The sequence below is a fragment of the Ambystoma mexicanum genome, chromosome 2p (genome assembly GCF_040938575.1).
Source record: "Ambystoma mexicanum isolate Mex_15411 chromosome 2p, UKY_AmexF1_1, whole genome shotgun sequence".
In the NCBI taxonomy this organism is placed as follows: Eukaryota; Metazoa; Chordata; class Amphibia; order Caudata; family Ambystomatidae; genus Ambystoma; species Ambystoma mexicanum.
In genome coordinates, this window is record NC_090923.1 from 721,111,864 (window position 1) to 721,126,009 (window position 14,146).

General features: G+C 43.7%; 1 protein-coding gene across 1 annotated transcript in view; it reads left to right on the top strand.

The window, feature by feature from the left end:
* LOC138566722 (cyclin-dependent kinase-like 1) overlaps positions 1 to 14,146 on the top strand; it is a 274,738-nt gene that overhangs the window by 64,947 nt on the left and 195,645 nt on the right. The window contains exon 3 of the mRNA XM_069644326.1: positions 5,733 to 5,854. Coding sequence (XP_069500427.1) covers positions 5,733 to 5,854 — 122 coding nt within the window. The remainder of the gene's footprint in view (positions 1 to 5,732; positions 5,855 to 14,146) is intronic.

Below are 14,146 nucleotides of genomic sequence, written 5' to 3' on the forward strand. Positions count from 1 at the left end.
CGAAAGCGTGCTTTTCTAAATTTGGTGCCAATCCGTCCAGTAGTTTTCTTTAAAACGACCAAAAAGTATGTCTAAAAAAATGTTTGATATCTATGTCCTCTCTGCGGTCACACTTCCCTGTTCGCTCTGCGGATAAGATACCGATTGGCTAATCAGTAGCGTCATGTCCGCAGACATGTGATGCGTTCACTGATTGGAAGTTGAACAGCATGAAGTGTGTCAGATTGTTTTGCTGCGCCCGCCATCTTTCATTCATGTTTTGGTGTACGCGGACACACTTCGCTGCTAACACATATAAAACAACACACCATTGCACTTGTTAAACTTATGAAATACTGTTTCGAAAGGTGAGGGTTAATGAGGCTGGGATGGGATGTGGCAGCAGGAAGTAAAAAAGTGGTGTTTTCTTGTCACCAAAGTCATACGGTAAATTGGAAGTTGCTGCTCAATATAGTGTCCATTAAGTACAGGCGAACTTTTACTGCGTCTGTGTTACAATGTATTAAAATAATATTGCAGTCAGACTGGCGTCCTAGAGTTTGAAATCTGAGGCAGCCACCTTCACTGTTTGATGGAAACAGCGGGTCTGCAAGTGTATGGGAATAGCAGTTCTCATGAATGCATTAAGATATGTTGCTGCAAAAGTCAGAATGTATTTGCATTCTGAGTGAAGGTCACTTGCTTTGCTTTTTTGGTTGCGAGCTCAGTAGGCCCACGCATCCGACTGAACCCATAAAGGTCAATTGTTTTTGGACCTTGAGCGAAAGGAAAAATTCAGTAAGAATGCAGGGAGTGAAAGTTTGCAAAAAATACCATTTGATAAGGTTATGTATTCAAAACGTTTGTAAGCCACATGTAATATCAGTTCAAGAAGATTCTTTGGTGCAAGTGCATTGCTGTCTGAGTTTAACAAAGACAATGGAGACGGTAAATATTGTGTAAGTTTATTTTTGACAACTCTACTCCGGAACGAGTTTTAATTTTTTATTACCAGAACAATAATTTTGGCAATGTAACTGAAGTAGGATCTTTCTGTGTAATTGTAATTTTCTTTTTTACTTATGGAGAGTGCAGATTCTCGGCGCTTGTAAGCTATCACTAGATTCACCCATGTTCAATGCTAATATTTCTTTAAAATGTCACGTATGACCACATCGATTTGTGTATCAGATTCCACGTTCTTTTTGTATTTTATGAAATCACGAGATTTAATGTTTTATTACCTGAACATTAATTTTGGCATTGTAATTTAAATACTATCTTTCTGTGGAGTTGTCCTTTTTTTTTAACTTATGGAGAGTGTCAATTCTCGGCGTGTGTAGACTATCACTAGATTCACCCATGTTCAACGCTAATATTTCTTTAAAATGTCATTTATGACCACATCGATTTGTGTATCAGTTTCCACGTTCTTTTTGTCTGTTTTGAAATTGTTTGCTAAAGGTTGGGTATTGATACGTACTTTCTGTTACGTTTTCCGAACAGCTACATCCTACCTTACTGTGATTGCCATGGATTCCAGATGCCAAGTGATGGCTTTTTTGCACGCCAGATGCATGTACTCGCGACCGCCTGCCTAACTGTCACTGTTTTGTGGGACAATCGCGCAGGCCCCATTTTTCCATAGGCTGCAGTGGCCATTAGAAGTAACATAACATCTTTTATGGTGGTGTAGGCCGAAGTTCATGCTGCCATCTTGGAAATCACTGTGCAACCGAAGCGGTTGCTTTATCGAAAACTAATAGTTTGTGTATGCGAAAAGAACAACGTGTACCTCACGATTAACATTTTCGATGATGACCGAATAAACAAAGTTACTATTTGATTGAAAATGGGAATTGTCCGATGGTCTCGGACAGTTTATTGTGAAATAAAAGTACTTTACAAATTCTAAAATGTTAATGTTTTCTTTTAAAAACCAGTTTATTAATTCAAAATGTAACGTGCTACGTTGTACGTCGCTGTGTGTTCATTTTCAGGTTCTGCGTCATGGCACGTAGGTGCTTATGGGTGCATTTGGCTACGCTGGAGAGGAACGTCATCCAAAAAAGGTGTACGATATCATTAGGGTTGGTTATGCGACGAGATGTGGGAGTGTTTTCGTATTACACAAGTGTTGTAATGTAGTTAAAAAACGAAGCAGTATACTTTTATTGACTGAGGGGTAGGCTGCAGCCATGGGGAGTGGGCAAAATGTCGGGGTCATGGTATAAGGTCATGATCCACACAATGTGGCTACTGGCCATGACCAGAAGGGAGAAAAGATAGGATTACAGTGGCCATGTCCACCTGGGACTGGTTTGTGGTAAAGTTGCTCAACATTAGGATACATTTGAAAGGGAAGAAAAAAGTACTTGTGGTAATATGTTAAGAGGGTTTCCTTTTTGCTTTTTGCAGGCTGCCATGGAAAGAGAAGAGGGGCCCTGAATGGAACAACCATCTTCCCTTTCTTATTTATTTATTTTTATTTATTTTACATTTATAAAGCGCTCACACAGCCCGCAGGCATCGAGGCGCTGTTACAGGGATTGGTTTTTTTTTTTTCTTAGTTGCGTAATTGTGTTTTTTTTTGTCTTAGTTGCGTATTTATAACGCGCTTAAACACCCAGAGGTTTTTAAGCGCGGACCCGGGGATCGAACCTGTTGTTGCTTCGTGTCGTCTTGCTTCCAAGACGAGCACGCTGCCGCTGAGCTATCCTCCCGGGCCATCTTGGAAAAGGTTTTTTTTTTCTAATCCGGGACGCCACAGACGTCCCAGATTAGAACGACAAATCCTCTTTGTTAGTAGCACACGTTACTGCTTTGCAAATCTAGATTGTTAATGGCATTCATCCCCCATTTTAGGGGTCGAAGGGGGGTAATGATCCAGAGATCACGTTATGCACTCTCGCTTCGATTGGCCTGATAACTTGGCCTGCTGGCCCGACGAACGCTACAATATTCCCATTAGCATAACACAAAATGCAAATGGAAATGTTGAAAAATCTTATTGCGTCTATGTCCTTTCCTGAGAAATATAAAGTAGATGGAGTGTATGCGATTTTAATTATTTTTTTTTTTAAACTGTGAAAGGTGGTTCTTAAAGGAACATTTACTTTGTTTACGGATGGCTTTTTTTTTGGAAGGACAGCTAAGAAGGAAAGTTGCGGACGGAAATGAGCAAAGAGGCACCAAACAGTAATATGGGGGGTAGGTGGACAGGGGGGGAAATGTGTGTGTGTTATTTGTAAGGTAGGGGCAGTGTTTCTCATGCTCCTTCATTACAGCAGTGGTGCTGTTTCTTGGGGAGGAGGGATGGCCTTAGCTCATGTCGTTTTCAGATAAATAGTTCTTTTGCTAAAAGTATGTACTGTGTACTACATTGTTAATGTAGGTGTAAAATAGGTGTTGAAGCTGTGCAAGGGAAATGTTGAAGTTGCAAGTTCCTACATCAGTAAAAAATGTAGTTCCACACTGTCCACGAGGCATAGATCTTATTGTTAAGTGTGTACGGAATCTCTGACACGTCTCCGTGCTGTGCACCAGCATATGGTCATGTGGCATTTTCCGGAAGGTGTGCAACAAAGTCAGATATTCGTTTACATTATGGTCACGTGCCACTACTAGAAACCTATGAACTTCAGTAAAAAAACTTTGTTAAAGGGACGTTATGGTTAAGTTGCGCTACTAAAAACCTATCAAATTCAGTTAACAAAAACTTTGTTGAAGGGACGTTATGGTTAAGTTGCGCTACTAAAAACCTATCAAATTCAGTTAACAAAAACTTTGTTAAAGGGACGTTATGGTTAAGTTGCGCTACTAAAAACCTATGATATTCACTAACAAAATACTTTGTTAATGGGACGTTATGGTTCCAAGTGAAACCGAAAAACCCTTGAAATTCGCCAGTTATGGTAAGCAAAGCAACCATAACTCGCGCCACCACCATGCACTGCTAAGACTAACACCCAAGACATCAAAGATGACATCAGAAATGTTATTGGATGTATATTTGGTCTATATAAAGCGCTTAAGCGTAAGTGCTTTATAATAACACATCATTATCATTTGGCCTTGAGCGTCTGCTTGCATTGACAGTGATTTGGCAGTATGGGTTTATACACACGGATATTAACAATACATATGGTGATCCATTCTTGTATGAAATGTATATCACATTATAGAGATATAACCATATTTTTCGTAGTGTACTTGGGGACAATGCTATGTGATGGTACTTCCTGTTTTGTCAAGGGGTGAAAGGTCGTGTTCCATCGCTTCCCGGGATACCACTTCGGTGTGGTGGTCAAATGACATCACTTCCTGCGATGTCATCTGAGGTCAAAGGTCGTGTGATGTCACTTCAGTTACCCCTGGCATTTTGGTGAAATGACGTCCCTGCATACTGCATGTTTCTTCCTGTGCTGGTTCCATGTAATAATGTCGCCACAAAAATCTCGCCATGCAAAAATATCGCTGAAAAATGGCAATTTTTTGTGGCGACATTATTGCATGGAACATGCGGGGGACACACCCGCAAACCCCAAATTTTATTTATTTTTTAAAAAATGTTTTTTGTTTTGCCCCTGTCCCCATATATATGGCCACCTAAATAATATCGCCACGACATTTTCCCGGCAATATTATTTACAGCGACCATATATATGGTGATATTATTACCTGATACCCCTGTGCTGAGTTACCTGTTTCTGTTTGCCCTCATTTTTCACACTCTGATAAACGCCATTTAGCCCTACCAAAGACCAGTAATAATAAATAAATATCCACCAAAAAAGAAACCTATCTATGAATGAAATTATTTGGCGCAAACTAGCAGCATCATCACTTTAACCTCTAATTTCATGACTGTGTACTCTGAAAGAGGGAACATGAAACAGGAACTGGTGGCCCCCCAAGTTACCCTTTATAAGCAGCCAGCCTGCTTCCCACTTAATTCTTCCCATCACTTCCTGTCGGTGGAGAACCAGGCTCGCTGGTTGCCTTTGGCGAACCCTGGCATGTGTAACGGCATGCTGTGGATGAGTGTATCTCTTCCTAGCCATTGATGATCTTTAGTGTCAGATCCTTGCAGGTATTTGTTTTATACTGGCTGCATCCTTTTTGATGCCTTTGATTTGCATTCACTTTTTATAAAATGAATTCAGATTAAATGAATTCTGATTTCCCCCATTTTCATCCCTGACCTTTTCAAATGTTTTTTTTACGATTGATCAGCCGTATCTTCCTTAACTCTTAGCTGTCGTGCAATGGGATGACCCAGCAACCTCTGGTGAACTGAAGCCACAGTCCCTGCCAAGGTATTTAACGGGAAGAGAAGGGTTCTTTATGAATGATCTTGGTCCGCCACAGTTTGTGAGCAGACAGATCGGATGTTGTGTGAGTTCAGCTAGTGTGGCACACCTCGAATCCAGAGGTCTCTAACCTGTAGCTCTTCAGATGTTTTGGACTACAGCTCCCATCAGCCTGGTCAGCATAGGCAATGGTGAGTGATAATGGGCGTTATAGTCCAAAATCTCTGTAGCGTTGCAGGTTGCAGACCCCTGCGTCTAATCTCTCTTCTACTTTGCTCTTGTGTTGTGCCATTCACTATAAGTCTAGGATTTTAGCACAAAAAAGGTGCTTAGCTATTTTGGAATTCATGTTGCTTCAGTGTACTGTGGTCTTGACTGCTCTTAAATGTTACTTTATCTGGCACGTTCGGTTCACTCGGTACTCTTTTTTTCCTCCTCCAGCAACTGAAGCACCTAAACCTTGTGAATCTGCTGGAGGTCTTCAGAAAGAAGCGGCGGCTGCACCTTGTTTTTGAATACTGTGACCATACTGTGCTGAACGAGCTGGACCGGAACCCGCGTGGGTGAGTAGTATATGCTGAGAGGGGAAAGTACTGAGGGGGTGGTGGGTAGTTGGGAAGGGAAGCCTGGTAGAAAAGAGAAGAGGCTATGGCATATACGACAGGGTCTTGCACAGGAAAGAACAATACCACTTGCAGCAGGCAAGATCTCTCAACGTATTATCTACTTCCGGGTCAGGATGTCCAGTGACACTCCGCAAATAAAAGCTTCAGGAGATTTTACACCTAAAATGATTTGTTTTGTTTTGTTGATTAGTGACAACAGTGGCTATATGACACTTTGGACTACACTCATCTGAGAGGATTTCTAATTGTGTATCATGTTGTATTGTATAGCTTTGTTTAACCCAAATTGGACTGGCTTTTCTTATTTTTAGGCTTAAGAAATATATACACGCGGGGTTAAGTAATGGTCTGCTAACCTAGCTTGCTGATAGCCCCTAGAGCACACTGTGTTTCCTGTACTTGCACCCACCATGTGGAATGCGGCCTGCTTCCATTGAGGCTCAGCAACTCATTCATCAATTTCTGCTGGAAAATTGAGGCTCTGCTCCTCACTTCTGTTATTAACGGATAACCGCTAATTTTCTCAAGGAAGTCACGTGTGGAATTAATGTGTGCGAACATTTAAATAACATAGAAAGATAACTCTAGCAAAGCCCGATCAGAAGCCGATCACAAGATGGAAGGAACACAGCATGAAACATCTGTAAAAGGGCAGCACTGCCTTCATATAGGTTAGTTCAGCCTCATAGGCCCTGTTACTGACATGATATGATATTTTATTTATATCGCGCCCATACAAAAGTGTTTCAAGGCGCAACGAGGCAAGGGAGGGGTACAAGGGAGGACAAAACAATGATCTTACTAGGCCCAGTGAGATTGAGTATGCGCAAGTGCAGAGGAGACGGAAGGGGGAAACTGCAAGGGGCAGGGGAGGAGTGGAAAGTGCTGAATACGTGATCAAAACAACAAGAAGTGCGGCCAGCAGGTGGCAAGTGCAAGAATTAAGCGCTGACAACGGGTGTCTAATAAGTGCAGGTAGGGGAACTGTAGGGTTGCAGATACAGACCCAAGTGCAAGGGTTGCCAGGAGGCAGTGCGGGTATGCAGCTGGGTGGGCAGGGATCTGGGCCCGAATTCTGATGCCAGTTAGAGACTCACATTCTATGTAGAGCCACCAATGCCCAGGCTCTGCCACCATCTGCCAACTGCTTCTCATTTAAGGGCCTGTCTGGAAGCCGTGGGCGATTGGATGGCCAATAATGTTGAATGGTAGCAAAACTGAGGTGTTGGTGGTGGGCCCCCCTCTTCTACTTCTCTGGACCGCTCTGTTCTGGCCCCCCTCTCTTGGACCTTACCCCTTTTCCTGCCCCGGTTGATATGGTGGAGACCTTGGTGTTAAGATCTCTGCCACCCTCTCTCCTGATAAGCAGATTGGTTCGGTGTGCCAATAGGGCTACTTTCAGTTGAAAATATTGAGGAAGGTCCTTCTCTATACTCAGTTACAGTTTAGGGCTCCGGTGGTGGCGTCCCTGGTGATGTCCCCCCTGGATTATTGTAAAGTCCTGTACCTGGGGCAACCTGCTTATCTTACCAGGCAACTTCAGGTCCTTCAGAACTCAGCGGCTAGGGCCGCCACTTTTGTTCCTCGTTTTCCCCCATCCTTCGCCGCCTGTACATGGCACGGGAGCAGGGTATCTGCAGAAGAAATGCATTCATTATACCCCTGGCCGAGCGCTGTGGTCCACTCATCTGCCCTTATTTGTTGTGCCTCAGGCACGGTACACCCGGATCGGCAGCCAGGCTTTTTCTATTGCTGCTGTCAGAATGTGGAATTCTTTTCCATTGTTTCTTCGTGTTATTGAGGATCATCTTGCTTTTAGGAGAGGCCTGAAAACGCACCTGTTTTGATCCCTTGCTGCTCTGTTTTGCCTCCTAGTGCTGCCCCCAGTGCCGAGATGCCCTTGGGCGTACGTCGCGCTATATACATACGTACATATGAAAAGTGTAGGTGGGCAGACCTCTTGAAATGGGCAGAAGCAGAAACTGCCGTCTGGTATGAAGCAGTCACTAGGGGGAGAGAGGAAGAAGTAGGGCCCCTGATAGCCTGGAGACAACTGGTGACCTCGATGGCAAACCCCCACCACGTCAATCATGAAATGGAAAACTCGGATGAGTTGACAGGAATTGAGACACCTGAAGATGCTCAGGTAGATGGCATGGATACGACGGCTCGAGTTTTTGGGGAGGGAGCGGGGAGGACGGAGGATAACACTGAATAATGTGATGCCTTAATATCGATCATGGGCACAAGAAATAGAGGGTGGTTCACGTGAATCAAACCATTGAATCAATCAACCGAATGAAATGCTCATTGAGTAGGCGCTGGATGGGTGGATAGACCAGGTCAAGGCGAATAAAAATGTTTATCAATTAATCTTTAATAGACACATATTCAATTCTATTACACATAGTACAGAAATCACGATAAAAGCAGCATAAATATCGATCATGAACGTCCTAAATGGTTGTAATGTTTGGTGTGTTGTTTGTTTAAAATAATAAAAATTGTTAAAAAAAAAAATACATATGAAAAGTGTAGCGTGGAATGTCCAAATACTACCATCTTCTGCCAGTTCAATCCTTAGATGCCAGGCATAGCCTTTATTAGTAATTTGCAGCCTGCTACTTTACGTCTCAGATGCCCAAGCACTCTTGCCTAATGCATCATATACCAGGTATATTCATCACATGCAGCCTCATAGGTCAAGGTGCTGCCACCATATGTCATGTGCAGCGTCAAATGAAGGAGGAAGTCCATCATAATCCAGTTACACCCACATGTGCCAGTTACAGTGTCGAGATGCAAGACAGGCCATTCACGGGCAGCTCTCTGCACCCTCCTGCCAATTGCTTTCTGGCTACTTTTATGGCTCCTGCCTTTGTGAGATGGGTGAAGAGGTGGCTTGATAACTGGGAGAGAGGAATGACCGAGAGAGCAGTGTTGTTCCCCCCACTCAGCATAGTTCTGTTTTTTAACTCCGATATAGGAGGGTATATGATCGCTTGTTCTGCGTTGAAAGCTATGACACTGGGGGCATTTTCATAGGAGCCAGAATGGTTCCGAGGGAGACCCGCGCTGCCACGCCGTCGGTCCCTGTGTGGCGTTCTAAGGGATACGCCGCCCTTTCTAGTCAAACTTTGTGGTATAGAACTAAATGCCTGACCTTGTCCTTTCCATCCCCTTCCAGCAGCCAACAGGAGGTTGCTGGGGCAAGGGAAGGAGCAGATGTTTCCACTTCTGGTCCTTCAAATGGATGTTGGAAGGTGAGTGACATGGGTGGGAAGTATAGAAAGCAACCCGCTCTTGTGGCCTCTGGCTCAGGGATTGAAAGCACAGGTTCATGGGTACTAAAGAAGAGCTCGGGATAGCGGTGTGAACTCCCGGAGCCCCAAACAACATCCATGTATGCGCTATATTATCAACCAAAACTGGCTCTGTCTGAACAGCGAAAAGACCAAACTTCTAATCATTGGCTCTCCGAACACAATCAGAAAAATGGGTTAACAATATGACTCCTTTCTCATCGACAACACTTGCATCCCTATATCTCAGCCAGTCAAAACACTTGGAGTTTATTTGGATTCGAATCTCACCATGACCAGACAGGTGAACGCAATATCCTCAGCAGCTGCCTACCACGCAAAACTTATCACAGCCGCCAGACCTTTCCTAACGCAACAAAATTCCCTCACCATCGCCAGAGCAATCATTGGATCTCGCCTCGACTACTGCAACGCACTCCTACTAGGCACGTCAGCAAAGAACATCAGGAAACTCCAAACAGTGCAAAACAATGCCCTTAGAGCGGCCACAGGCATCTCCAGAAGAGAGCATATCTCGGCCACAAGGAAATCTGTCCATTGGCTTCCTGTTAAAGAGCATATCCTCTTTATGTCTCTGGCACTTACAAATGCCTCCATGATACCGCACCACAATACCCCTCTCAGAGATTTTCAGCGCCCCCCTCAAACAGACTCTCCAGAGCCAGCTACACCAACCGTCTTGCCATTCCCAAAAGCCTCAAAGCCCGGGCAGGCGGCTCAAGCTTCCCGGTGATAGCAGCCACCAACTGGAACCTGCTCCCTCCCACAATCAGAAGTATTGAATACCACACTGCCTTCAGAAAAGCAATCAAAACAAGACTATTTGTATAATTCCTACCCATGATTTCATGCTAGGCTCTTGCTACCTGTAACCCGTGCATTTCCATGTACATGTTGTAACTAAGACACTTTCTTGAAACAGCGCCTCGATGCCTCTGGGCTGCTAGGCGCTTTACAAATACAAAAATAAATAAAATAAAAAAAAACATCCAGAAGATGTATTCATTGTTTTAGCCCGAAACCTTTCACGTTCACCAAGTAATCTGAATCAACTTCCTCAAACTTCTGTCTGTGCTACTCAAATGGAGAAAGAAATGCAATATTAGCTAATGGTCTGGTAGCGGTGTGCTCAAGAATAACGGCTTTACCCCCCCCCTGTATTAACTGACAAGAAAGGTCAGATAACCTCTTTTCTAGGGTGCTTCCAGAACGGGATAACACCCGGTATTTACAGTCTAGGAGTTGTAGATCCTTATATTGTTTAAGGTGTATATGTATAAATACAATTGACATTTAAAATGAATGTCACATATGTATGTTGTATGAATGATAATAATTCCCTGCTGGCTGTGTTTGGTTGGAAGACACATTTGAAGATGTTGATTCAGATTGCTGGATGAATGTGAAATGTTTTGAAATATAATTATGAATATATCTTCTGGGTAGTTGATAATTTGTTAACGCTTAACTGCAGGAGTGGACGGACCTACAATGATGCCTTATGGCAATTCAGGGTGAACATACACACCCTTAGCACTTAAGGGGTTAATAGTCCAGAACCAGAAGTGTACAGACACACCCTACGTGGTTTGAAGGGTGTTCTATGAAAGCACACCATTTCACTAGTCAATTGATCATGTCTTGAGGAGACCTCTGAAGCTTTGTGGACAGCCCACGTACTGTGCCACTTTTTGGGCACTTGGTTTTATTTACATTGACTAATGTTTACCACCATAAAGGCCCTGAGATGGTGTAAGCCACTGTGTGGCTTTTACATTGCCTGTCCCTTTGTAGACCCATAGCCTCTGGCCTGCGTACTCATGCCTTATTGATACAGTACCAATCTGGTTCGCTTTGGCAGCACCAATAATTGAATTTGGGACTATCATAAGGATACTTAATCTCCAGAGAATAGTTGGAGACTTGTGCCGAGAAGGAAGCTGCTAGTCATCACGTGTTGCGTTGCTAACACCTGCGCACTGCAGTCATGGTGGTCAGCAAGAGTGGCTGGTGCGAGGGATCTTACTGTTTTCACGGAAAGGGATAGTCAGCATCCATATGCCCAAAGTACCTGTTGTTCCCAGAATCAGGACACAGGAACTCCCATGGGTTCTTTAGCTGCGGTACCCCCACAGAATATTGTGGAAGGAGGAAGAGCCTCAGTTTGTTTCTCTAATGCTAGAATATAGCAGATACCTGTTGTTGAGGTCTTGGGGTAGGTTTGGAAAAAAGAGAGCCATGTAACCCTCTTTGTGGCCAGCTGGACTACGGAGTCAATGAGGAAGTAAATTAGAAACAACTATTTGGTACACCACTTCCTTAGCCCATGGCAATATGAATTTTGTTATATAGAAGAAGAATCTATTTGGACCAGATTTCAGTAAATGCTAATAAGTAACTTTTATCACAATATAATACCTCTTAGCTAATGTTACTTGTAAGCAATATCATTCACAATATCATTCACAATGTATATGAACCATATACATCTACCTAGACCATCAGTGTGATGGCTGTGTACTGTGTGTCACTCTCAATACAAGTATAAACTCAGTTAAAATGTCTTAAATAACAGCGGCTGCTTGGCTAGTCAGCCTTTTACCCCAATTAACAACATGTCACAATGAATATCATTCTTTTGTTCCTCAGTGATATATATTAATTGCACCTTTTAATCAATTACACATTGGTGTTATCCTTATACCAAAATATTGTTTCATTCTCAGATGGATTTACAACATACTCCGTAATACATATCTGTTCAGTTTTCATATAAACAAACATCTCTACATTGCTGTTGCCCTGATGCAATCTCTACATAACTGTTGGCCTTGTGCCAACACGTGTTTCGACCAGGCTTTCGGTCTTTATCAAGGCTTGGCCAATAACCATGCATATCCTATAATATGGTAGTGACATCAACGATATTGAACCATTTCCTGTAAAGAATAGAAAATAAAGGGAGGCGGGTTTGCAACATAAGTAGAGCATTTCATTAGTAGACTTGTTGATACTGGACCAACACCCCATTTCTATGTTGTGGTCAACCACAAATAAGTATCATTGTTCTGTAATTACTTAAAAAGGTCCCTTCACCTTTCATTGGTGGCAGTACCTGACTGATTTGCATATGGCTGTACCCCTTTTGCTGATGCAGACGGGCTACAAAATGGTGGTGTGGAAGGTTGCCCAGAACAGTGTCAGTGGTTCAGATTAATTCAAAACCTTCCACCCATCACTTTTTTTTGGTTTCAGTTTGTCTCCCTATGTGAGGCCCAGACGTGGGTCCCTTGCTCGCCTTGCCATAGGAAAGCAAGATGCACCTCACTGAGGAGTCCCAACAAGGCTGAAACATGTCTGGGGTTGCTTGTGTTTCAGTATATAGGGGACCTGGCCTAGCAGTTGGGGCACGGCTGCTCCCATTGGTGGCAGTCCCTGACTGATTTGCATATGGCTAAACCGCTTTTGCAATGGCACAGACAGACTAAAAAACGGTGGTGGGAAGGTTGCCCAGAGTAATGTCAGTGGTTCACATTAATTCAAAACCCTCTACCCATACCTTTTTTGGTTTGTATGTCCCCCTATGTGAGAGATGGTATGCCCAGATGTTGGTCCCTTGCTCACTGCACCATAGTGAACCAAGCTGCACCTCACTGAGGAGGCCCAACAAGGCTGAAACATGTCTGGGGTTGCTTGTGGTGTAGAGGGAACCTGGCCTAGCAGTTCGGACAGGGCTGCTCCCATTGGTGGCACTATCTGACTGATTTGCATATGGCTAAACCGGTTTTGCAATGGCACAGACAGGCTAAACCGGTTTTGCATTGGCACAGACAGGCTAAACAACGGTGGTGGGAAGGTTGCCCAGAGTAATGCCAGTGGTTCACATTAATTCAAAACGCTCTACCCATAACTTTTTTGGTTTGTATGTCCCCCGTGTGAGAGATGGTATGCCCAGATGTTGGTCCCTTGCTCACTGCACCACAGGGAACCAAGCTGCACCTCACTGAGGAGGCCCAACAAGGCTGAAACATGTCTGGGGTTGCTTGTTTTTCCATGTAGAGGGGACCTGACCTAGCAGTTTGGGCAGGGCTGCTCCCATTGGTGGCAGTCCCTGACTGATTTGCATATGGCTGGGCCCCTTTTGCAATGGCACAGAGAGGCTAAAAAACAGTGGTGGGAAGGTTGCCCAGAGCAATGTCAGTGGTTCAGATTAATTTAAAACCTTCCACCCATCACTTTTTTTGGTTTCAGTTTGTCTCCCTATGTGAGAGAGGGTTTGCCCAGACGTGGGTACCGTGCTCACTGCACCATAGGGAACCAAGCTGCACCTCACTGAGGAGGCCCAACAAGGCTGAAACATGTATGGGGTTGCTTGTGGTGCACAGGGGACCTGGCCTAGCAGTTCGGACAAGACTGCTCACATTGGTGGCAGTACCTGTCTGATTTGTATATGGCGGGACCCCTTTTGCAATGGCACAGACAGACTAAAAAACGGTGGTTTGGAAGGTTGTCCAGAGCAATGCCAGTGGTTCAGATTAATTCAAAACCTTCCACCCATCCCTTTTTTGGTTTCCCTTCACCTTTCATGCCCCTGTGAAAATATAGAATTTAACTGTTGGTACGCTGGGTCCGCACCGCGTCATCACATTATGCAATTCTATGATCTCATCTCTTTTGTTAGTGTTTTAACCTCAACCAGTTATGTGTCCATATTTTGGAATATAAGGCTCTGATGATGATCAGACCTGTCCTTGACCTCACACCTTGAAGTCAGGTATGTTGAAGAATCACTCTGAGCCGTGTAAGAGTGGATTTAAGAATAAAGGGTCTGTTGGGAAAGATCATATAATGCATAATGCTTGAATATATTTATAGAACCAAAGGTTGCATGTATATTATTAGACTG